Raw genomic sequence first — 25069 nt, forward strand, 5'->3', positions numbered from 1 at the left:
TTTTTGCTTCTGGAAGGTAGTGATGGTTGGTGCAGTAGCCTCAGTCCAGCCGGAGACTGCACTGGCTCAAAGCTTGGCCTCAGTCTTGGTGAGTGTGGGTGTCTACTCCCACCGAGCACTTTGGGGGTCTGAACCAAAAGGGTGGTTCTCGGGTGGGCTTTGAATGCCAACGTTCACTCCACTTGCCTTGGGACATGGCCAGAAGCCCTGCTCAGTCTCAGCCTCTTGGCTGTTTGTTTTTGTGTTTTTTGCAAATTTGGCAAATGTCTTGCGAGTAAAATGGCTTCTTTCTCTGCTCATCTTTTCTGTCCAGGATCGTGGCCCTCTGAGTCCTTGCTACTTTGGTGGCTGTCTGATGTTTTCAAACGTTCAGTTTACATTCCAACTTCTCTAGCTGTTCTCAGCAGTCAGGTTTGTCCTGGATGAGCTAGCCCACCATTACTGGAACCAGAAATAACCTACTTGATTATTTAGAACTGTGCAGTAGATAATGTTAAAAATTCTGATCACACTTTCTAAATGCTTTTTATAAATATCATTTAATAAAACTTTAGAAATATTTGTTATTCCACATGATCTATTACATGAACTTATTTATGATAGCCTTCTAAGGTTGTCCTCATTGAGCAGTGCAAATTTTCTTTTATTGAATCATGACCTTTAATATAAATAATTGCTATATTGGTTAAAATATATGTTTGTACTTGTCACTGCTTCTGATGTCAAACCCTGCAGGTCACTTTCAGTTTGACGTTGTTTACCTTTGCCCCCCCACCTCCCCAGGTCTCTGCACAGGGGTGTAGCATTTGAAGGCAGAAAATGGCACAGCATCTGGGAAAATGCCTTCGAGAACTGAGGCTTGGTGTTCACACCCTTTCCACTTCCCCATCACTCCCAGGCAGTGTGATAGGGGAAAGGGTCAGTGACACTGAGGCTTTGCTCTTTCCCTTATAAACTATATGGCCTTAGGCAAAACACCTCAGCTTCTAAATCTGTTTCCTCATCTGGGAAATGAGGGTTAACACGCCCATCATGTGCAATGCCTACCTCAGCACACTCAGAAGCCTGGCTTGCAACATTTGCTGGAGAAATTAGGATCTCCAATTGAACAAGATTTACTTGGCATAAAGGAGAAAGTAGGAGGTGGAATAGGAGCAGCTGGAGCCTGAATCTACCTACCTCCATCCTCAGGGGAAGATGTGACTGAAACAACTACTTCCATGGAAATTAACTGCATCCTGCCCCAGGTGCCTGTCTCTGCAGCCTGGTCTCTGAATCCAAGGCTTGCCGTTCCCGCTCCGGGCATGCTGGGACACTGGCTTCTCACCTTGCCACTGGCTTGGCTCCTGACTTTTTGTCTGTGTCAGAGCAGATAAGGGAGAACAATTTGAAAAAAAGGAGAAAGAAGATCGTCACAGGAAAACAAAGTAGAGCAGCTGGCAGAACAAGAAATGAGGGCTGTGGCACCAGAGGAAGCAGACAAGGATGCGCTAACTAGGATAAAGATGGAAAGTGGATCCTGAGAAGTCTCTATCAGAGGTCTGCAATGTGGCCTCTCTGTGAGGAGAGTGCTGTAGTTTGGTGGGGAGGACGCTCCAAGAGGCAGGGCTGAAGGCCAGCAGAACAGGAGGCCCGCAGGGAAGGATCGTGCAGAGCCTGCTCGCCCCTGGGGAGCAGGACACTGACAGATGGACTCAAGTGCTGAGCCCTACGGTGCGCATACACAGTTTGTATCATGCTGTGGCTGACAGGGCACTGCTTTTACAGATGCATCTGGAGGGGGCTTGTTTCAGAGAGAGAAGCTGTTTCCAAGGAGCTGTGTGTGTGAGTGTTCTGGAGCCAGCATCGGGGTGGCTGGGGGAGATGGTAGGATGTGACCCCCCACCTCCCCACAAATTAGCCTATGGGCTGGGCCTGGGAGGCACCTTCTAAATGACTTCACCAGGCGATTCTTAGGTGCTGACCCTCAACAAGTCTGCCTCGTCCATGGGAACCTGGAACAAAGCTGGCTGCACAAAAATCAACTCATAAGTTTGTTAAGAATACAAATTCCTGGGCTGTGGGACCAGAAATACTGATCCAGTAGTTCTGGGAACCTGTGATCTATAGTCTATGTTAATTTGGTCCTCCGGATATTGTAGCTGGACTTAGTACTGTCTTGACAGATGTGCTTCAGAAGAAACTTAAGAGCTTTATGTTGTTAATGTTAGTGCCAACTGAGGGGCATCCATCTTTGATTTGTCTTAGAACTGGGGTGTATCGGGAGGAGGCACAATATGACAGATCCCAAGCATCTCATAGGTAGGTTAGAGGCTGTGGCAAATTTTCAACTAAAAGCACCTCTCTGTGCTGAACCCAATATTAGTTCTTGGTAAGTGTTGGGTGTCACCTTTCCATGAGAAGATTCTGGACCATTCATTGGTGTCTTTTAGGCTGAAGTCTAGACAGAAACATTCAATTCCCCACTTGACTTCAACCTTCCATTTTCTGAGCGTGGAGGATTAGGATACTAATTACCAGAAGAGGCTCTCTCAGTTTGCAGTATGTTTTGAATAGGAAACCAATTTCTTAGTTAATAAGAGATGAATATGAGTAACAGAACATACAAAGAAATTCTTACAGCTTAGTGCTAACTATAATTTAAAATAGCACATTAATCTTAAATCCATAAATTTAAAAGTTACGTTAGCAAAAAAGCTGGAAATAAATTTTTATTTTAGGGTCTGTCTAATAAATCATACCCAGAAATGATTCAACAAGTTAACAAGTACCTTCACATTCCTGAGGGTGATTCATGATGGTGTCTTTGAGATTGTAGTGATATCTCTCAACAGATTCTTGTCTGTAGTTTCACAATTAATTTAATTCCTCTTCTCAGTGAGTTTTTCCCATTGTCCTGACATCTGAATGGTTTCCAGGCATTCTGCCCCTTCCCCATAAAATGACCTGAAAAGGCCTTGGCCGGCGCTGAGCTCTTCCATCTGCATTCACCGGAGTGCTCCTGGGGGTGGGAGAAGCCATAGCAACAGGGGCTCTGCGACTAGGGAAGTTGCTCAGGAAGCTAGGGACAGGTCCCCTTGGTGGCAAGCTGACGAGCCATCTTGCCTTCCCAGCAGCTCTGCCACAAAGTGGGGAGAGAAAGAATTAATATGCAAATTCCCAATTAATTCCACATACATTTAGTGGTGTTCACTGTGTGCAGGGACATGTTCCAGGGCACAATGAAGGGGGCTGGATCCCCTGTGGCACGGGATCCCACAGCGAGTAGGAAGCAATGAGAACACAGGAGAGCAAACATCCAGAGTGACCCCAGGGAGCAGGGAAAGGAGAGGGTGGCCCTGGCCAGAGAGAGGGTGGAGGTGGGTAAGACTGTAATATTTCCAGAATATCACACCTGGTTTTAGTTCATCTGCATATCAACAGGCATTCCTCAGGAGTGGCTGAAAGTTCATCTCCATATCAATGGGTAATTACCTGCGCAAGGAGGGCCTATCTGTACCTGGGAGGTGGGGGGAGGGCTGGTTTTGCTGCTGCTGCAGCAGGAGAGAGAGATGGCTCAGGAGTGCAGTTTGTGAGCAATAAACGGGTTTTAAACTTTATTTCTCCCTTTGACTTTTTAGTTTTTAGAGGCATTTTGCACCAGGATTTCCTTTCTCCAGACTTACAAAATCCATTTTGCAACCTGTAGTTAATTAAAGGAGCTAGAGGTTGGTCATCAATGGGGAAGTGCACCATGGAGAGATAGCCAGACATTCTGTGCCTCCTGATGGGAGTATCCAACACAGCCTATAAAGCAGTCTTGCAGGAAAAAAAAAATCTGCTAAAACTTCTAAGTCTAATTATCTGTATGTAGGGGCCAGGGTAGGCAACCCCAAGATGTGCCACCTTGGCATGCAGATTATGTCAGAGCTGAAAAAAATCAAGGCCCTAAAGACTCAGAAACTTTGACCTTCCCCCCGACTGCATAGACAAGATTTAGATAGAGGACCTGCTTCAAGAAAAGAGGTTTTGTTGGGGGAGAGGTGTTGTGTGTTTTCCTCGGTTCTTGTCCCCGCTGCAACAAAGAATTGAAGGGCAGAAACACAGCAGTGAAGCAGAGTAAAAGTTTTATTTAAAGTTGCTTAGAAAGAAAGTGTGGGCAACCTCTGAGAAGGGAGAGCACCCTGAAAGGTTGGGGGTTCCCTGTTTAAGGATTTTTCAGGAATGTGACAAAGGGCTAGGGGTGTGTACTTATTAAGTGGTCCCAGGTATCTTTGATGAGACACATGAAATTTACTGCTCTGGGCCCCCTCCCAGGATAGCAGCTTCCTGGTTTGGGAGCATATCAGTCAAGACTGTCTGCCCTTCTGCCAAGGTGGGCAGAGTTATTTGTGGTTGTTTGCTAAAGAGTATGTTAAAAATCTTTCTTCTTAAACTTCCTGGGTTTTTTCAAAATGCAATTTTGGCTTTAAGGTAGGATCTCCCTGTCTTTATTATGCTGTTTATAGATGGGCCCTTTAGCAGGCTAGAGTAAATCTTACAATGACCTAATTGACACAATGAAGACATGGGCTGTGCTCAGATACTTCTCTTTACCTGGGGAATATTCAAACATTCAAGGTCAAGTTGCTCTTGACCTTTTGAGCTTTAATTGATTAACTTTAACTCTGAGTCTCTTCTGGCTTTCTAGTTTTAACTGGTTAACTGAGTCCTTTCTGGGGCTTTACTGGCCTTGTTCTCTTTCCACCCCACTCATATCTATTTTCCTGCCTAACAGTCTCACCCTAGGTAACTACATCATAATATGACCTAGGTAGACAGGGAGAAATGTGGCAAAGTCCATTCAAATGCCTCTCTCTGTCCTATTGTGTCTGTGTGGCCCAGTAAACATTTGTTTACCAAACATTTACTCTTTCACATTCCTGTGAATTGCTCCCCTTTTCCTTTTTATTCCCAGACCCTAACCCCCTTCTTAGGTCAGGAAGACATATATACATACCTCATTTTCCCTGACGGTCTTTGGAATCTCATATGTATGGATTCCCTGTATATAATTAACCTTTGTGGGTTTCTTTCTCCTGTGAATGTGGTTCCTGTCAATGTGGTTCTTAGACCAGCTAGAAGGACCTTGCCAGGTAGAGGAAAATTCTTCCTCCCCAACCTACACAAAGGATAAAGGAACATATGGAATGACATTATGAATATGCAATTAGCAACTTCTAGGCTGTGAGACATTTTAGGAGACGAATGACATAGTTTCTGAGAAAAAGTTGCAAGGAAATAAAAAGGTGGAGAAGAACCAATAGATGAAAGAGACTTTAAAATATCAGCTAATTGCAACATATGGAGTCCGTTGATTTCTGTTCAAACTATTTTAAAAAAAGGAAACTTTTACTTCCAGCAATGTGGAGTTGATGTGCTTTTCCCTATTCTTCTAGCTAAGTACAACTAAAAATCCTGGAAATTATATAAAAATAAACATAAGAAGACTCTGAAAGGTGGAGAGAATGCAGCAGACCAGGGAGGAATCTTGGGTCCCATACACAGTGCCTAAGTGTGCTTTTTGCCTCATAAATCCCAGACTTGGAGCTGAAGAAGCCTACTGGGTTCAGACAACCCCTCCCACCCCAAACTAAAAATAATCTGAGAAAAGTCTCCTGTCTCTATCCAGAGAACCAGGACAAGGGAAGCCTAGCAAGACAGAATAATCTTCGACAATGACTGCTTACTCTAGCCAAATATAGAAAAAATTGTGCCCCATCTTGGCATTAGCAGAGGTCAAAAATCAAGCCTCAACTTCTAACTCAGTGAGACCATAATGAGGCACCCTGACACCCCACTGGGGTGGCATCAGAGAAGGCCAAGAAGGGAGCTGGGACACCCACTGGGTGGTAACCAGGCCCTTCTTACCATGTAGTGTCAGTTGAAAATGTGTGGGGACCTGGAATCCACCTCCAACTAGCAATACTGAGACCCCACACTTTTCCCCTGGGTTGGCATCAAAGGAGGCCCAGTGGAGAGTCGGGACTTCCTCCACTGCCCACTTGTAGTGAGGCCATCCCCGAGGTGTCAGTGGAGACTGCACTGGGTGCTGTGACTCCCATCCCTGCCCAGTGGTAGGAGAAGCCCCTCCTCACCTTTGTGTCAGGGGAGGCCACGTGTGAAGCCTGGACTTCTACCTGCACCTGACAGTGATGAAGTGGTGCTCACCGCCCCTTCCCCCTCCCCCTCCGGCGGTCTCAGAGAAAGCCGACTAATGCAGAGTGTTTAAATGAGATCCAGGTCTTGTAACACCCAGAACGTCCACAGTTCAACCTAAAATCCCTTGCCATATCAAGAGACCTCAGACTGAATAAAAAATCAGTAGATGCTAAAGCCAAGATGGCAGAAATGTTGGAATAATCTGACAAATATTTTAAAGCAGTCATGATAAAAATACTTCAGTGAGCAACCACACACATGTTTGTCACAAATGAAAAAATAGAAAGCCCCAGCAAGAAATAGAAAGTCTCAGCAGAGAAATAGAAGATATACAGAAGAGCCATATGGAAATTTTAGAACTACAACACAATAACTAAAGTAAAAAGTTCAATAGGTTGGCTCAACCCCAGAAAAATGGAAGAGAGGAAAGAATCAGTGGGCTAAAGCAGCGAAAAACACTTGATCTGAACAAGAGAGAGAATAGACTAAAAAAAAGAAAAAGAAAGAGTGTCAGGTCCTGTACTGCTGTTATGAAAGCCCTTTGTCCACCGGAGTCCCAGAGAGAGTGGAGAGTGAGGGCGGGACTCAAAGCACTCAAAGAAACAGTGGCTGAGGATTCCCCAAATGTAGCAAGAGACATAAACCCACAGTTTCTAGAAGTGAACACTGAGCAGGATCAACCTGAAGAAATCATGCCAAGATACATCAGCATTAAATTTCTGAGAACCAAAGGCAAAGAACCGAATCTTGAAAGTAGCCAGAGAAAAACAACACCTCGTCTATAGGGAAAAACAATCTAAATTATAGGGGATTTTTCTTCAGACACCAGAAGGAATGGCATAATATTTTTCAAGTCCATCAAAAATTCTAATTCCAGCAAAATATACTCATGAATGAAGGGGAAATCAAGACACTCTCTGAAGAAAGAACATGGAGAAAACTTGTCACCAAGAGACCTATCATAGAAGAATGGCTAAAGAAAGTTCTCTATACAGAAAGGAAATGGTGAAAAAAAGGAACTTTAGAGCAATCCTTCTCTTGAGTCTTTTAAATTATGTGTGATAGTTGAAACAAAAATTGTTAACAGTCTGATGTGGCTCTAAATGTATGTAGAGGATATAGTGGAGAAGGGTAAAGAAATAGAAATGGAGATAAGTTTTCTATATTTCACTCAAAGTGGTAAAATGACAGTATCAGTAGACTGTGATAAGTTATGTATATATAATGTAATATCTAGAGCAAGCAGTTAAACAGTTATACAAAAATACACACAAAAACCCTAGGTAAATATAAAATAGAATTCTAAAAAATATTTTAGCAAATTGCAGGAAAGCAGGAAAACAAAACAAATAAAAAATAGATATAACAAACAGAACACAAAAAATAAAATAGTTAAGCATTAAACTATCAACAATTACAGTAGATGTAAGTGGTCTTAAAAAAACAATTAAAAGACACATTGACAGAATGGATTATTAGACATGCCCCAACAGTATGCTGTCTACAAGGAATTCACTTCAAATATAATGGCATAGGCATGTTGAAAGTAAAAGGATGGAAAAATATATATATATCACACAAACATTAATCAGAGGAAAACAGTTATGGCTATATTAATATCAGATAAAGTAGACTTTGGAGCAAAGCAAAATCACCAGAGACAGAGAGGGACATCATATAATGATAAAAATATCAATTCACTAAGAAGATATAGCAATCATAAATGTGTATGCACTAAACAACAGAACGGAATAATATGTGGTGCAAATATGGATAGAGCTGGAAGGAGAAATAGACAAATCCACAATTTAGGTTGGTGACCAACACCTCTCTCTCAACAACTGATAGAACAACTATGCAGAAAATCAGCAAGGGTATAGACAAATTCAACAACACCATCAACTGACAGGCTCTAATTGATATTTATAGAATATTTCACTCAACAACAGAATAGGCATTCTTTTCAAGTGTCCATGGAACAAATGCCCAGATAGATGATATTCTGCACTATTTTAAAATGTACCCAGGATTTGTTTTAATAAGTAAAGTAAGCCACACAGACATGGAAATGAAGTCATGAAAAAAGTGTTTACACACAGTTCCCTAGATACAGATACAGGAGGCACAGCAGGCCATGCAGGACTACATGGGGGAAGCACCAGGGTCAGTCAGGAGACAGGAGTATGGGAGAAGCATGGGCAACGCTCTTTATTGTTGTTTCTCTTGGAAAGGCAAGGCCAGGCCAGGTAGGGTAAACAGGCTTAGATTGGCTACTTCGACAAATTTCAGCAAGCTGTCTGGTGTCTGGCCCTGGGGTGATCAGGGCAGGGGGATGGTGGCGCAGAATGTGAGCACCCTATGAGAGCCTGATGCAGAGTGTGGTCGACAGTGTGGGTGTTGGAATGGTTTCTTTGTGTAGGAAAAGTATACTGTCAGGGGAGATGCTTTCCATCTCTAGGAATCAGCTAGCCATGGTGGGGGCAGTCTCCCCAGGCTCAGTAAGGCCACAGGTATAAAACATCAGACTAAAGACACGCTTGATACGCTGGCCATAAAACAAACCTCAACATCTTTAAAATAGTTCCTATAACAGTGTGTTCTCTAATCATAATGGAATCAAAGTAGACATCAGTAACAGAAAGATAACAGGAAAAGCTCCAAACGCTTGGAAACTAACGCACACTTCTTTATAAGCTAGGGTCATTATATTGTATTGAATAAAAATTAAAAATACAACATATAAAAATTTGCAGGACACAGCTACAGGAGTGTTGATAGGGAAATACATGGCACTGAATGCACTCATGAAGAGAGGAAAAGACTCAAATTGATCATTTAATCTCCTCTTTCAATAATCTAGAAAAGAAGCATAAAATAAACTGAAACCAAACAGAAAAGAAAATAATAAAAAAAAGGGCAGAAATCAATTACATTGAAAACAGAAAAAAGAACAGAGGAAATTAATGAAACAAAAAGCTAGTTCTTTGAAAAGATCAATAAAATTGGTGAACCTCTAGCAAGACTGACAAAGGGAAAAAAAAAGAGAGAAGAGACACAAATGACCAATATTAGGACTCAAACAGGGTCTGTCACTATAGACCATGCAGATGTCAGAAGGGTAATAAGGGAATAATATGAATAATCCTATACCTATACATTTCACACCTTAGATGAAATAGATCTCTTCCTCAAAAAATACAAACCACCACAACTCGCCCAATAAGAAATGGATAATTTGAGTAGTCCTATAGCTATTAAGAAAATTGAATTTGTAAGACAAAACAAAAACCTCAGGAAATGTCCAGAACCAGATAGTTTCACTGGGGAATTCTACCAAACATTTAAATAAGGGTTCCCACCTATTTTGTATGATCTCTTCTAGAAAACAGAAGAACACTTCCCAACTCATTTTGTGATGCTAGTATTATTCTGACACCAAAACCAGACAAAGACAATACAAAGAAAGAACCAGTACACCCTCATGAATACAGATGTAAAAATTTTAATAAAATATTAAGATAAAAATCAAAGCAAGATCACAGGATACAAACAAAAATAACATTTATTTCTATATACCAGCAATGAACATGTAGACAATGAAATTAAAATACAATACTAATTACAGTCACTTGAAGAAGGTGGAATACTTAGAAGTAAATCTAAGAAAACATTTACATTAGTTGTATGCTGAAAATAACACAATGCTGATGAAGAAATAAAAAAAGGTACAAATAAAAAGAGAAAAATACTGTATAAATGGATAAAAGGATTTAACATTGTAAAAATGCCTGTTCTCCCTAATTGATATACAGGTGTTAATGACATTTCTATCAAAAACAGCAAGATTTTTTGTAGATATAGATAAAATTATTCTGAAATTTATATGGAAAGGCAAAGGAACAATTGGAAAATGAGTAATAAAGTGGGAAAAATCACTGTAGTAGATTTTAAGGATTACTTATATGGTACAATAATCAAGACTATTTGGTAATTGTGGAGGGATAGACATACACATCAATGGAAAAGAACAGAGAATCCAGAAACAACCCTACACAAATATGCCCAACTGGTGTTTTGACAAAGGTGTGAGAGCAATTCAATGGAGGAAAGATAGCATTTTCATCAAAGGGTGCTGGAGAGACTGGATCTCTGCAGGCAAAAAATGGGCATCAGTTTAAGGCTCAGACCTTATGTAAAAATTAACACAAATGGACCACAAATGTAAGTGTAAAACTATACAGCTTTTAGAGAAAAAATAGAGGAAAATTTTTGAGACCTAAGGCTAGGCAAATACTTTGTAGACTTGACACCAAAAATGCTATACATAAAAGAAAAAAACTGACAAATTGGACTTCATTAAAATGAAAAACTAGTGTTTTGCAAAAAACCCGACTGGGAAGATGAAAAGAAAAGAAAATGCAGAGTGAAAAAAATTTACAAACCACCTATCTGTCAAAAGACTAGTATCTAGCATATATAAAGAACTCTCAGAATTCAATAGTAGAAAAACACAATCCATGGGCAAAAAAGACATAAAGAGGATTTACAAATGGCAAAAAAGCACACAAAGAGATGTTAACTTCATTAGCCATTCAGTAAATACAAATTAAACACATCTATCAGAATGGCTAAAATAAAAAATGGCAACACCACCAAATGCTGACAAGGATGAGGAAAAATTGGATTGCTTAGACATTGCTAAGTGGGAGTGCGTAATGGTAAAGATATGCTGGAAAACCATTTGGCAGTTTCTTAAAAAATGAAATATGCAACTACTATACACTCAGTAATTGGACTCCTGAATATTTATCAGAGAAATGAAGATGTGTTCACAGAAATGAAGATGTACAGAAAAATCTGTACATCAATGTTCATATATTTCATGTATTTATTTCATATATTTAAGCCCGAAACTGGAAACAGCCCAGATGTCCTTCAGTGGGTGAATGGTTGAACAAATGTGGTGCATCTGTGCCAGGAGCTATTTACTCAGCAATAAAAAGGAACAAACAATTGGTGCACACAACGACTGGATGAATCTTCAGAGAATTATGTTAAAGAAAAAGATCCAATCTCAAAAGATTGCATACTATATGATTGCTTTCATAATAATAGCCTTGAAATGGCAAAATTATAGAGACTGTAGGCAGATTAGTGGTTGCTAGGAGTTAAGGAGGGATGTGGTGGGTTGGGGACAGAAGAGGAGGAAAGGGGGAGTGACTATAAAAGGGCAACATGAGGGGTCCTGTGCCAGTGCAAACAGGCTGTATCTTGATGGTGTCAATGTGAATATCCTGGCTGAACTCTTCACCATTGGGGTGGGGGACCACAAAGAGCACAGGGGACCTCTGTGTTATTCCTTACACCTACATGTGAATCCACAATCATCTCAAATTAACAAGTTTAATTTTAAAAAGGAAAGGAATATTTACAGGACACTTAGGGAATTATGAACACTGACTGGATTTTTTAGTGTGATGGTGCCATTATGTTTTGTCTTTAAAGTTTTGTCTGTTAAAAGACCCATATTGAAATACTCAGATGAAATGACATGTCTGGGTTTTGCTTCAGAGAGACCCAGAGTCAGGGACAAGCAGGTAAGAGTGGAAAGGCAGCAGGCAGGAGTGCATAATCCTTGGGCTGGGAGAGAGGTGCACAGGTTCCTGAACAGTGTACTGAGTGTGATTGTCATGCATGGAATTGTGGGAGTCGGGGCAACATGGTAGTTAAGCCACTGTCTTTATAGAGTCAGAGCTGGTTGCAATCCTGGCTCTGCTGCCTATTAGCTGTGTGACCTTGAGCAAGTTATTTAACTTCTCTGAGCCTCAGTGTCCTCATCTGTAAAATGTGATAATATTGCATAGGATAATTATACAGACAGACGAGTTTGCCAAGGATGAGGAGAGGAAAGGCCAAAGGGAAAGAGGCCAGTGCAGGAGACCAAGGAGCCACCGAAGCTGGAGACCTAAGGTCAGGGGGGGCAGTTGTCCTGGAATGCAGGAAGAGCCCCCAGGAGAGTTTGAAGATGATAAAAAGGGAAGAAGCCAAGCGATTTGGTGCTCTGGAAGTCACTGGTGTCGATCAGGGCTGGGCCCAGCGGAGAGGGCGGGTCCAGGTCTGGCACTGAGAGGCAGGGGGAGGAGCGTGCTGGCAGCGAGCGTGGCCCTTCACTCCACACCCTGATGTGCTGGCACAGGGACACAGTCCAGAGGGAAAGGGTGTCAGAGAGGTTAAGGAGCAGAAAGCCACCAGAGAAGAGGACAAGACAGGAAACAGCAGGGAAAGGAGGGGACCGCCAGGCAGGGCTTTGGAGGGGGCCCGGAGTCCCCAGGCTGCAGTGAGAAGGAGCCCCTCTTCTGCACAGACTGGGAGTGCTACCGTGGCAGTTTTATCTGCCCCTGATATTTCTCCCTTCCTTCATAATCCCTATTCAAACAGCTTCTTAAAAAGAATGAACATTACAGGACAATCGGGAATTATTAGCGCTATCGAGATTTTTTTCAGTGTGATGGTAGAATTGTAGTTTTGTTTTAAAAGGTTAGTTTTTGGCTTTTACAGATACTGAAATATTTATGGGTGAAATAGTATGTCTTGAATTTGATATGGTCTCTGAAAAAAATGGAAATTACTGTTTTATTTTTCTGGAAAGGTTCTGGAATCACGGCGCCACGTCAAGGGCTCATGTATATTCATTATTCAGTAGGCTTCCTCACACATGGTATACCATTCAAACCATTCCTCAACACAGAGGTCACACACTCATGTGTGTGGTGTGACTCAGGAGTGACCAGCCTGTGAGTGATGCACCGACATCCACATGAAAGACATCTGTGCTCACTCCGGAAACCCCCAGGGTGAAAGGTTTCCTCACCCATGGGGTGAGCAGCTGGGGTGCTATTCTCCGTCACCACGTGCTGAAGGACCCCAGGCATGAGTCCTTGAGGAAAGCTTTGCCTGAGAGCTGCTGCTAACTTCCCCAGCTTCCTCTCTATCAAGGCTGAACCGACCCAGAGGCCGTTTTTTGTGTCCTAAAGTAGCCAACTGCTCTCCAGGCTGAGGACTGCTGGGCCTGTAACCAGCCTCTGCTCATTTGGCAGGAGGATGCAAGAGTCCCCATGGAACTCCCTGGCACTCCGACCACACAACTACAGATACCCGGCAAAGGCACCGCAGCCAATTACTGCACAGCTGTGGGGGGACAGTGAGGCGGAGAGATGGACAGAAACCACCCTGCACATGAAGGCTTTAGCATGGGGCTAATCTTTATTGAGGTGAGCACATTCTTGTATCAGCTGTTTACAATGATGGCAAATAGGCTGGTTAAAAGACACTTCCCTTTCACACAGCTCTGTCTACATTCAGAAAGCAGTAAATATATATTGTACAATCAACACTTTCCACCTTAAGAGTATCATGATAGTTCATAAGTTTGTCAACAGACAATGCAAAACAATATTTACAAGCTAGGTCCTTTGTAAGTTTGGGACAGCTCCTTAAGGTATAGTTTTTCCAGGTAAGGAAGACCAGTCATTATAAAAATACTCTATATAAATTCAAAGTCAGAACTAAAAATTCAATCCTATAAAAATATCTTTTACTAATCAAAGTATCAGTTTCTAGATAAATGTTCTTTATCAACAATAGTTACACACTTAAATTTTCAGGAAATTCCCACTATGTCAGAGAGTCCACTTAAAACAAACATGCTAAAGTTACTTCAGGTCACAGATGCCATCCTGTCTTACTTGTGAGCGATGGACTCCATTTATTATGTTGCATATTAATGGTGCAAGTAGTCTGCAGAAAATTAACCCCAGAACCTAAGTATTATGAAAGCCATTATAAAGACAAAGTCTTCATCCTGGGGAGGGGATTGCTAGCTTGGCACTGCCTTCTGGAGGAGACACCAGTTTTGATAGGAGCCTGCTACGTTGTACTTTGAAATGTTTAACTTGGGAACCCTGTGATTGCGTCTTGACCACTATCTGAAATCAGCTCATTCATTTCATTTTGCTTACTCTCCTTTAGGGCATGATTGGGGTGATTTCTTTGCATCTGCGCTCTTTTTGATCTCCTAAAACATACTTTCAGCAGCAGGTAACACAACTCGGCCACATTGAGGAGCATGCAAATCACAGATGCAGAAATCATGAAAACGGTAAACACGGTTTTCTCAGTAGGTCTAGAAATAAAGCAGTCAACAAGATTGGGGCAAGGTTCAATCCCACATTTCAACACCCAGGGCAGGTGGTACCCACTGTAAAGGAAGTAAAACACGTACATAAAGGACGCTTCAAAGATGATGCGGAAAAAAATGCTGCTGGTGTAGGTCCACCACAAGGACCCCTCTATCCGAACTTTCTGCTTTTTAATGTCTTCTAAGTCTTTGAATTCGTTCCTCTTTTCCCCCCGCCTGAACTTGCGGGCTGCCTCCTGTCTGTAGTAGGCAACATGCATGGCTACCAGCAGGGCTGGGGTGGAGACAAAGATGAGCTGCAGGGCCCAGAGCCGGATGTGGGACACAGGGAAGAAGTGGTCATAGCACACGTTTTTGCAGCCCGGCTGTAGCGTGTTGCAGACAAAATCTTCCTGCTCATCCCCCCACACTTCCTGAGCAGCCACGACAAGGACCATGACACGGAAGATGAAGATGACGGTGAGCCACACCTTCCCGATGCTGGTGGAGTGTTTGTTGACACCCCCGATGAAAGTGTGCAGGGTGCCCCAGTCCATGGTGATGGTTTATTCCTGAACAGACATTAGCAAAGGTTAACTAAAGGAAAGTGCCTTTGATTTTATAAAAGTTTAGTTATATCACAGACTGAAGCAAATTTCTCTTAGCGTATGCTGTGATATTTTATCACTTTAATGCCCTAGTTTGCTAGTAGGAGGTTTTCTGATAAGGAATGCCTATTCTTAAAAACTTTCTAACATTTTTGAACTAGAAATAACTGTTGGTAGGTTTCAGATCATCTTGATTCAACTGAATTCAGATTATGTATTAGGTTGCTGTTTTACAGTAATCCAGGAACTCAGGTAAACAATTTCATGTCCAAGTTCCCTTTTAATCATTATGGAAATTCATATCACACCAGTTTCAATTTGCCCGAGGGACCACAGAGGATCCACTGTAGATTTTATTCATTAAATGGCTTAACGAAGAAAAAAAATCCTTAAAGTGGAATGATGAAATTTGATATACTCAGAACACTAAGGAAACAAAGAAATCAAATACTTACTAGTTTACTTTGTATAATATATTTGTAATTTCTAGCTTGGATAACATGAATTGCTGTGATTGTGTGTTCTTAGGAGCCTAATGTCATAAAGTACTCCAAGATCTCTTCCAAAAGAGAATCACAAGCTTTTACAGAAAGTGCCCACTTGTTCTCCATTGTAACTAGGGCCAGTGTTGAAGAGGCCGATTTCCTCCCCAGTAGAAACCATTCACATCAAGGGTAAGGCAAGTAGCAGCTGTGCACCCCATTAGTGCACAGACTTAAAGTCCTGAGAGAAGAGAGCTTCTTCACTGCTACAGAGACGTTTGCTACAATGAAATGGATGCCTTCTTACCCTATACTGCCACAGAAGACTAAAGAATTGGTCAGCACTTTCCTTAAAAAAAAAAAAAACAACGAAATTATGAACCCTTTGAGAATCTTCTGAAAGTAAAAGACCTTCTCTTCAGAAAACACACACACGTTTTCACAACTTTTAGAAGGGGCGGGAGTCACCGAAGCCCATTGTCAGTTTACCTGGGAGAGGCTTCCCTCCCGGCTCTTGGGTGCAGAGCGCTCAGGGCCAGGCCTATCTCCGCAGGCCAAGCACCCCGCCGCCGGGACGCCCCACCGCCCGCAGGTCCGCCTCCTCAGCACTGTTCGCTGCTCTTCGGAGCACTCAGGCGAGTGTAGCCGGCCTCTGCCCCTCTAGGGGTGTTAGATGCGTGCCCCAGAAGCACGGCCTTTTGTAGACTTTGATAAAGTCAGCCGGTCCTGTATTATAAAAGGCAGACTCCCATTTTACTTGGCTTTCCGAGAAATTCATCTTTGACATTGATTCGGCTTTTGGACACCACATTTTTCTCAGGACAACGTGAGCCCTAAGGAGTCAGTGCCACAGTCCATCTTACACTTTTGCGTGGGCCCCTCCTCCACCAGGGCTGGCAGGGGAGGGGAAGGCACACCGGGTGGGGGACGCACACGGCACGGCCAGCCATCTCCACACTGGGAGTCCTTTCCCTGCCTTTTCCTCTTGCCAAAACGACAGAGGCCAGTATAGGAAACCACCTCCTCTTTGCCTTTCACCACGCTGTCAAAGCCAAATACAGAACAATCACCAAGACTTCCACCTGCATTTATGGGGGGTCTGCTATATACAGGTGTTAGCTCCTTCACCGCTGAGCCCCAAGGCACAGCGCAGCTCCCAGTGGGGCTGCCGAGCAGACTTGGGGAAGCTTCCAGATGGAGATGTGTCCCACCCCTCGGAACTGGCAGAGGCGTTTGAGCACACCTATGCAAACTGGGAGCATGCAACATCTCAATGAGAAAAAAGCGGGAGGGGCAAAGTGGTTGCACTTCAGTATGAAATTTGCTGGATAATTAAGGAAAATTAAGGTGACCACAGAATTAAAGTGATCATGGAATTTCACAGATTTGGTATATTTTCCTTTTGAATAATCCATTAGGAGTCAAATAACAGCATTTAACAAATAAACCAGCACCCTCAAGACTACTTGGGGTTTCTAGGCCCTTGAGGCAGGCATGGTAGCAAAAGGCGGTGGAGCTGGCGTTAAGGAGTCTGAAACGTATTTTTGGGTCAAACTGAAGGATTTGGTGCATACTGGCCTATTCCAACTTCACTGGCCAGAAAACAGTAAAGGACTTCAAAGTGTTCATAGACCTTAAAAGTTGTTCAATGCAACCGTGGAGTCTGAAAAGTTTAAAAACAGAATATAAGAGCATTTAGATTCTTAAATCCAAACAAAAATTGAGCTAAAAGCTTACATTGTGGCACAAATGGAAAATCTCAAATTCTAGTTTTAATTTTGCCTAGAAATTCAGGGAGCATATTAATTTTTAAATGAAAAAGAAAAGAGAGGTAGAATTCCATAGTTGAAGAAAAGTGGTGGCAGAGGCTCCTAAGGTCTGAGGGCCTGGGCCAAGGAAGGCAGGGCTGCTCGTAATGCCCAGGCTCTCAGGGTTCAAAGCAACAGGAAGGTGGAAGACAGCTTGGATCCACACAGAGATGGAGGGGCCCACACTCTACGGACAATGTCCGGAAGTGTAAACACCAAATGAGGCAAACCTTACAAAAAAAAAGGGTGGGTGGGTGCTTAAATTTAAAGAACATGGAAAAAGAAAGAAAAATAGAATATTTGAGGGAAAAAAGGAGTTGGCATAATGCCTGGAGTGGATGGCATAATTTTAATTGACTCTTATTTTACTTCTACTTTATTGAAGAGAAATTACTTAAAAATTATTTCTAAAAACAGAGTATAAGAGAGGTGCGGACTAGTGTCTACTTTCTGAGAAAGAGTGCTTGTCCACAGCTGAGAACTACATGGTACAGTACTGAAATATTTACAAATGGGATCAGAGTTTTATTATTCAGAGAGAAGGGCCCCCATCTGTAGGACAAATACCTAGATTTTCAAAATAAGAAATAGTTTATCTATATGGACAAGGGAATTCTCGGTTGAGCGCCCAGAAAAATTCTAAAACAGAATCAGGAAAGAGTTGCTATTCATTTGCTAAAAGTAACCAATGCCGATGGTAATGGGACAGCCCTTTTAGCATCAGTGATATTTATAGATGCCTCTCATATCATCAGCAAGTTAGAGGTATTTTCATGGTTCATTTAGTAACCATGTCCTAACATTTTACTTAAGGAATATCCTTATAAGCAAGACATTCATGCCCTGAAACGAGGCTGCTAAAAAGACACTGAAGCTTTGGCTATATGGGCACCTGGCTCTTAGGCAGTCCACATCTGAAGGGTTCACTTCTCTTTCTAAGAAAGACTCTGGAAGCTGGAGGATGTCTGCAGGAGTGGCACCGGGGAGTAGAGTCTGGAAGGACTCTCACAGGAGGGCATGGAGGGAGATGGGATGCTAGCTGGGACAACTACAAGGCAGAGCCATCTCAGTATTCATGCAGGATTGGATCCTCGTGTCCATTTAAGACTAAGGTTTGGATCCAATGGAGGAATTTACAGAAAGCTAGGTTTTTGCTTTTTTAAACTAAGGTGAGAAAACCAAATAGGCACAACTCTTTTAACACAAACTCTTTAAATTTATAGTTTCTCATCCTTGAAAAATTTAATCAAAGACTGTGTGACGCAGAGGGGTCTCATGCAGGAACAGTGGTCTCAAGGTTCCACAATTAAAATGTGTTTATTAAATCCTCCCTTTCATATACCATTTCTCCCATGACCTGAAGAGATTTTTCAATGTCCACAGCAAATGTATCTGATTTTAAAAGCTCATTTTAGATAATATGAATTTTAAAATTAATTTTTAGTCCCTGATGAAAGTGATTATCATAAAGTTTCCTAATTGTCATTGTTCTGTCCTGAAAGCATTTCATGATGTGATCAGTGGGGAAGTAGAAACATAGCAGCTGTTCACCTACGGGTGCTCATTTGTGTTTGTTTATCAGCAGTCTTGTTTGTTTAAAAAATGTAGATATCTAATTAACCAATAAACACCTCCGATTAAAGTTGGGTTAACTAGGTGCCAGATCAGCAAGTTTATGATTAACCAAATAAAAGTTTATATTTTCTCAAACTCTCCAAAGTGTGGAGGATTTAAGCTCCCCTCTAGGTAGAAGACTTTTGTCGAAGCTCTCTCTTTAGCCTGCCGGAACAATGGCCCGCCCGCCTGTGGTCACCTAGTACCTGCCCTCCTAGGAAGCAGACCTACTAAAGTGCCAAAGGAAACTTGGCCTGAATGAATATGGAAAGTATGAAGCCCAGGAGAGGTTGGTCAGAACATCCCAGCAAAAATATGGCCCCAGCTTTCTAGAAGCAGGATCCTGGCTTTCTGAGCCTTTGGGCTTCTCCTTCTTAAAAAAACAGGGACAATTTTGAAGGTAGTAGTTTTTACTTATTTCTTTTAACTGTTCTGCATCCCCAAACTATACGCTCTGAAGATGTTTTATCAAAGTAGCAAAGATGAACAAAAAATAATCTGTTTTATAACAATACTTATTGACTTCTACTAAAAATCAGCAATTTACTTGTGCCTTTAAAGAAAAAAAAAAGAATGAGATGCCCAGATCACTAACAAAAACAAGAAATTAAACCCCAGTACAAGTGTGCCTAGCCTGCTGATCATGTAAGACAATTAACCAGGCCAAAAGCAAATCACCTGATTTGCAGTATCTTCCTCAAAGCAACAAAGGCCTTGTTCTTTATCAGAGAAGTGGTGGGAGAGGAAGTGCTGTGCTCTGCAGTGGCCATCACTCCTGTGGCCTAGGTGAGCTGCAGGAAGGGTGGCCAGTGAGTGTGAACTGGTTTCCTGCAGCGAAAGCTCCCCTTTTGATTCTTTGTTCAGCCCACGTCATTCCGGAGGGTCTTACCACTGACGCTGTGTGTTTGAAATGCAGGGAGCAGGCCTCCTGGCAAGTGTCAGGAGACCGGGCAGGGGTAGGGACCACCACAAACTTCCTGACATTGCTGCAGTCACTGGTGACCTGGTCCGCCCCCTGGGATCTTCCTCTGGAAGCCAGGGAGCCAAGAGCAGGAAGGAGCTGGCTGAGGGCAGAGGGCTCAGCAGGTGTGCAAGGAGGATGTTTGGACTGGCTTGCTCCTCCTGACCTGACCCTGCAGTGGGCTGAAGTCTGTCCTGGCTGGGGGCAGCACATTGCTCAGCCTCGCCCTGTGCAAACATAACCCTGGGGGAATATTTTCACACACTTTTTGGTGACAGGAGATTTGAAGGCCGAGTACTCTTTGAAAATTACTTTCCAAAACAAGTGGGTCCTTTGGAACCCTCTGCGATTAGTGAACAAAACACCTCTTTCTGTTCACGCTTCAGGCAGGCTGCAGCCAATGGGAGGAGCTTCTTCAATAACAGTAAAGTATTAACTCTTTCTTTGTAAACCGGAGAGGTTTATTTTAACTGGCGCCTCTCTGGCTCTCTTTTTGAGGAAAGAATAGATTCGCCCAGCTTTGCTAGTCTTCAACATAGAGAAATGTGGTCACACTTAAACTTAGGTTTAAGTTTTAGATTGTGTGGTATACCTAATGATAATGAATAACTTTGTCACATTCTGATACTAAAGATTTAGTCCAAAATACTTAGCTCCAAAGATAAGTAAGCCATTGATCTTACTTCTGATGATACACACAGTATTATCAAGATAGACTGTTCTTCCCTTTGACAATTCAAGTAATTTAAGTCTATTAGCATACTACTTAAGTAATACAATTTCTTGATGGTTTTAAAGCTTCTTATTTAAGAATTTAATCATAACTGGTTTGCTTAACAATGCCATTTTAGTTTCACTGATGATAGAACCAAAACTAAAGCCCTAAAAGTTATAGTGTTCCCCCTCAGTATATACCAAGAGGTGGAAAGTATCTTTCTGGATAGTTCCATTACTCTTTGGCCATCCTTTGGAAGTCATTCAGCAAATATTTGGTAGACCTGAGAACACAGAACACATTCCTCACAATTTCCACATCAGCTTTGGACAGTTGAGGAGTTTTCATTGATAGAAGACAACAACATCAAAACAAAACAAGCACACCCGAGCCTCACTTCCCAGGACTCACAGCCTATTGGCGGGAAAGAACTAGGGCAAAGGTCCCCTCTCCTGGGGCCTCAGGCTTGCTTCTTCCACACCATGTGACTGCCTAGAAGCCAAAGTTGCACAGTAATGATGTGGATATAAATCCCTGCAGTTTCTGGATATCAGCGAGGATGTTACCTGTTGAGGGAAAAATAGTAGATGTGGACATATTCCTTTAGCTCCTCACAACATGTGCACTGCCTGACCTTTGTGGGAAGTTTCCTTCATCCCCAGATGGGAACGGGATTAGGGTTAGGAGGGTTAGGAGGGGAGTCTGGATGCTTCCAGTTTCCTGATGCTCCATACATTGAATACATGAGACAATCAAAATGGAATCTTTAGTGTAGATGCTTTACCCTATCAAAGTAATAATAATACTTAATCCCAAACCTCAGGCCCACTCCCTGAGCATTAAAGAGAAAGAAGCAGAGGGAGCTTGAGAAACTGGATATGCTCACCAACCCCTAGGAGCCATAGTCGATGGAAAAATCCCAAAGTCTCCTTAATCAACAAGAATCTGTGCCTTTTGTCTCTAGAAGTCTCAGGTCATTCAAGGGACAACCCGATAGCTGATTTTTAAATGTAATGACTCAATACTTCATCAACTGTCTTTTCAAAGTAATGACTAGTGATAAAAGGGATTTAGGATTTATATACATCCTCAAAGTGAACTCAGCAAAAATGAAATTTTTTTTTGTCCTTGGAGTCTAGATGTAAAAATGGACAATTCATAGAATTACATATATTTCTTAATCCACTGAAGAATTCAGAGTTAAATAAATAATTTCCATTAAGCAGTCTCTGTTCATCAAGCAAACCTGTGTTCGTTCCAAACATTTAAGTCCAACTCAAGTTAAATGATCCTGGGGATGAAAATGGAAAAGGAGGTCTGAAGAGTCATCCATACTCATGGATCAAACAAGTAAAACAGAAACTGTAACTTGGGATAATGTGGTCATTGTAAGGATTATGCCCTCATGGACAAGAAGCTTGAGTCAAAAATGATTTTCCCACAGTTTTATTCTACTTAACATTTTAATCAGGGCATACAAACTACTCACAGCTCCTGAAATATACAGATTGAATCAGAGATTCAATGGCGTGGTAAGGATGTTGCAAGTTAGAATTGTCCTTTCCCCTTATTGAAATAGTTGAGGCAGACCATTTGTCCTTCTTGTCCTTAAAGCTCTTGTAATTAAGAAAAGAAAAAGTAAGGAAAAGAGAATGAAGCCACCATTATGTGTGGCAGAATTTGTTTTAAATAAAGACACTGGTAAAGTAGCTGGACTGGTCAGTGACTTCTCCGTGCTGGTCCCTGGGGTGATGGCAGTGGGGAGCGCACTCCTGCACCCCCCAGTGTGTCAGGGCTGGATTGTCTTGTTCTCTCTTCAGAAGCCCCTTCTCCCCTCCTTGGCAGGGCAAGCAGCACCCCCAAAGACACAGCCTGATCCAAACACCAGACAAAGCTCTCCACAGGAGCAGTTTTGAGCAGTGTCCTGCAATTCTAAGGAGACTGCACTGGCACAGGACATTTTCTTCTAGAACACTGATTAGCTTCTACTAGAACTGGGGCAGGAAAATACTTCTGTGGCATGAATTCCACTGAGGCAAAAGGACAACGGTGGTTAAATTCAGTCAGGCACTAAACTGACAGGATTTCACCCAGGGGACACTGAAGTCTCCAGCTCCCTAGGCGTCTGCAGGCGTCCTGCTCTCCAGGAAGGGAGGCCAGCCCAGTCAAGGACACAGCGATGGCAGGTGACACGGGAGGCTGGCCTCCTTCTGGTGCCTCACTCTTTTAGCTGAGATGTGACACCAGTGACACTTAATTGCTGTTGTCCAGTATTGTACCATTATTACCTGCGTTTCACACGCTGCTGGGGCGCACGTCACGTAGCCACCCTATCAGTTCTACCCGGGACTCATGGACCAGCCCGAGTCCCAGGGTTTGGCCGAACTGAAACACTCGTCGTCGAACTGGCTTCCCTCTCCCCCAGATCCAAGCGGGACTTCTGCATCGCCCCATAGAAGCCAAGAAAATCCAAAATGCAGCAAAGGAGGTGGGGGCAGGGGGGTCAAGGGGAGCAGGTCGGCTCGGCACTGCGGTGCTCGGTGCGGCACGCTTGCAGGGGCCGGTGCGCCCGCGAGGAGCCGCGCCGCGGGCTGCGGAGGCCCCGCGGCGGGAGGATGTGGATCCGGCGGGTGCGGCTGCACCGGACACCGCGCGCAGACGCCCGGCCACCGGCCGGGCGACGAGGGCGAGCGAGGCTCCGGGCCGAGTTCCTGCGCGCGAAGATCGTGACGGCGCCGCGCGCTTACCTGCTCCCCCGGGGGCGCGGGCCGGGTGCGGGTGGGGGGAGGGCGCCCTCCGCTGCAGCCGGGCGGGCAGGGCGGGCCGGCGCCCCGGCTCTCGGGCGCTGTCGCGAGTCTGCGGTCGTCGCTCCCGCCGGCCTCGGGTGCAGGCCGGGCTGCCACCTGCGGCGCCTTTTAACCGCGCCCCACCCCGCCTCTGCCCTGACGCTGCTCCGGCTGCAGAGGCGAGCGCGGGCCCCACGCGCCCGCCCCGGGGCGCCGGGCGGCCCTCCCTCGGGGGCGCGTGGCGAGGGGCAAATGGGGAGCGGGGCGCGGGCCAGGCCTGGTCCGGAGGAGGGCGGTGGCCCAGGCCTCCTGGCAGTGCCGGCCGTTCGCGGTCGGAACGTGCGCTCGGCCGAGAACCAGGGTGCCTGGCGCGGCGCCCTCGCAAGGGCCGGCGAGAGCGGGTGCTCAGCCGGTAGGGAGGCTTCCCGGAGCTGGACCCGGAGGGCTCAGGGTTGCCAGGGCACATTCCTTTCTCTGGACATTGCCGCTCTCTTACTACAGGCCCGGTACCCGTGCACGGCCCTCTCCCAGAGGGAGCCGCCTGCAGGCACAGAGAAGAGACTGTTGTTCTTTATTAATTGATGACCTTAGAGGAATTAAAGGGGTTATTTTTATTAGTTACCTCCATCCTTTGGCACCTCCTCCAGCAGGAGCAGAACGGGCCCCCGGCAGCTAGCCCAGCGCCCCGCAAAGCCCCAGGCCCTGCCCCCTCACACACGGGGCTAGGGATGCCCAGCGTCGGCCCCGGGAGTGCAGGGCTGGTGGGGTGGAAACAAGCTGTTTTGGGACCCGGCTTTACAAGTTCAAACCTGTCCTACATCTGAGAAGAGATGTTTGTCTTATGAATTCCGTAATACTGGTTTGTAATTAAGTGTCCCCACCTAAACCTTATACTTCTTGGGTCATATTCTGTCATGCAGCATTATTAGAGGTGGTTCTTAAGATGACTCTTCAAAGTCATGAAAGATGAAACACGTTTATAAAAATCCACCTTCTGAAAAATTTTGTTTGAGGAGAACAAGCTTCTTAGAGAATTGCCTCTTACAGAATTCTTGGAGAATTCAGATAAGGGTAGAATACTTTGGGGGTGGTCCCTGGAATGGCCTTGAAGGTAGGGGTGGAGAGACATAAAAACCTGTATCAGGCTTTTTCGTAGGACGTACTTGCTGCCTTGCTGCGCCCTGTGCCTTGAGCGTCCCATCAACTCTGAAGGTCTGGCAGGTCCCCTCTTACCTCCACGATCTGGTACCTTCCAGGTTTCTCTCTAACACTCCCCCAAAACAAACACTCCAGGGGGACACAGCTGTCTGCTTAGTGAACTAACTTGACTTTAAAAGCAGATTGGAAATTTTGGCGATTATCAACAGTTGGAGTCTGATTGCACTCCCATAGGACTATGTGAAATGCTGGCCACACAGTGATGCTGCTCCAGAGTGTTTGCAAGTTGGCCGGCATAGCCCCAGCACAGCAGATTGTCCTGGAAATAGCTTTTGCTCCTGAAGCACACTGCGCATTCCCACTCCTCCAGCTGGTTCATGCAACACCATCTGAGCAGTTATATTCTGGACCAAATAGAGCTGCTGCAGGACCCATCCAGGAAAGAACTTTTGAACCAAAGTAGTCAGAATGTGTTGCATTTGCTCAGGTGCCCAAAAAGGGAAATGTCTCAACACTGTGCAGGCATCTCTTTTTTCCTGTTCATGTCGTCTATCCCAGCCTGTGGTGCTGGCTTTTCATTT

At 43.9% G+C, this 25069-nt stretch overlaps 1 protein-coding gene across 5 annotated transcripts; it reads right to left on the reverse strand.

Annotated features, from left to right (window-relative positions):
- Positions 1-13421: 13421 nt before the first annotated feature.
- On the reverse strand, positions 13422-24261 carry GJB6 (gap junction protein beta 6). Of its 5 annotated transcripts, none has more exons than XM_037017193.2 (3): positions 23953-24261; positions 20956-21110; positions 13422-14928 (listed from the first exon to the last, which is right to left on the reverse strand). In XM_037017193.2, the coding sequence occupies exon 3, from the start codon at positions 14911-14913 to the stop codon at positions 14128-14130; it is 786 nt and encodes a 261-aa protein (XP_036873088.1). In that variant the 5' UTR covers positions 14914-14928; positions 20956-21110; positions 23953-24261; the 3' UTR covers positions 13422-14127. The 5 variants fall into 5 exon arrangements, with proteins under 5 accessions (XP_036873088.1, XP_036873086.1, XP_017513669.1 ...); XM_037017191.2 differs by lacking the exon at positions 23953-24261 and adding an exon at positions 23292-23868; XM_017658180.3 differs by lacking the exon at positions 23953-24261 and adding an exon at positions 22833-22976.
- Between the last annotated feature and the right edge of the window lie 808 nt (positions 24262-25069).

The sequence above is a fragment of the Manis javanica genome, chromosome 1, assembly GCF_040802235.1.
Source record: "Manis javanica isolate MJ-LG chromosome 1, MJ_LKY, whole genome shotgun sequence".
Taxonomy (NCBI): domain Eukaryota; kingdom Metazoa; phylum Chordata; class Mammalia; order Pholidota; family Manidae; genus Manis; species Manis javanica.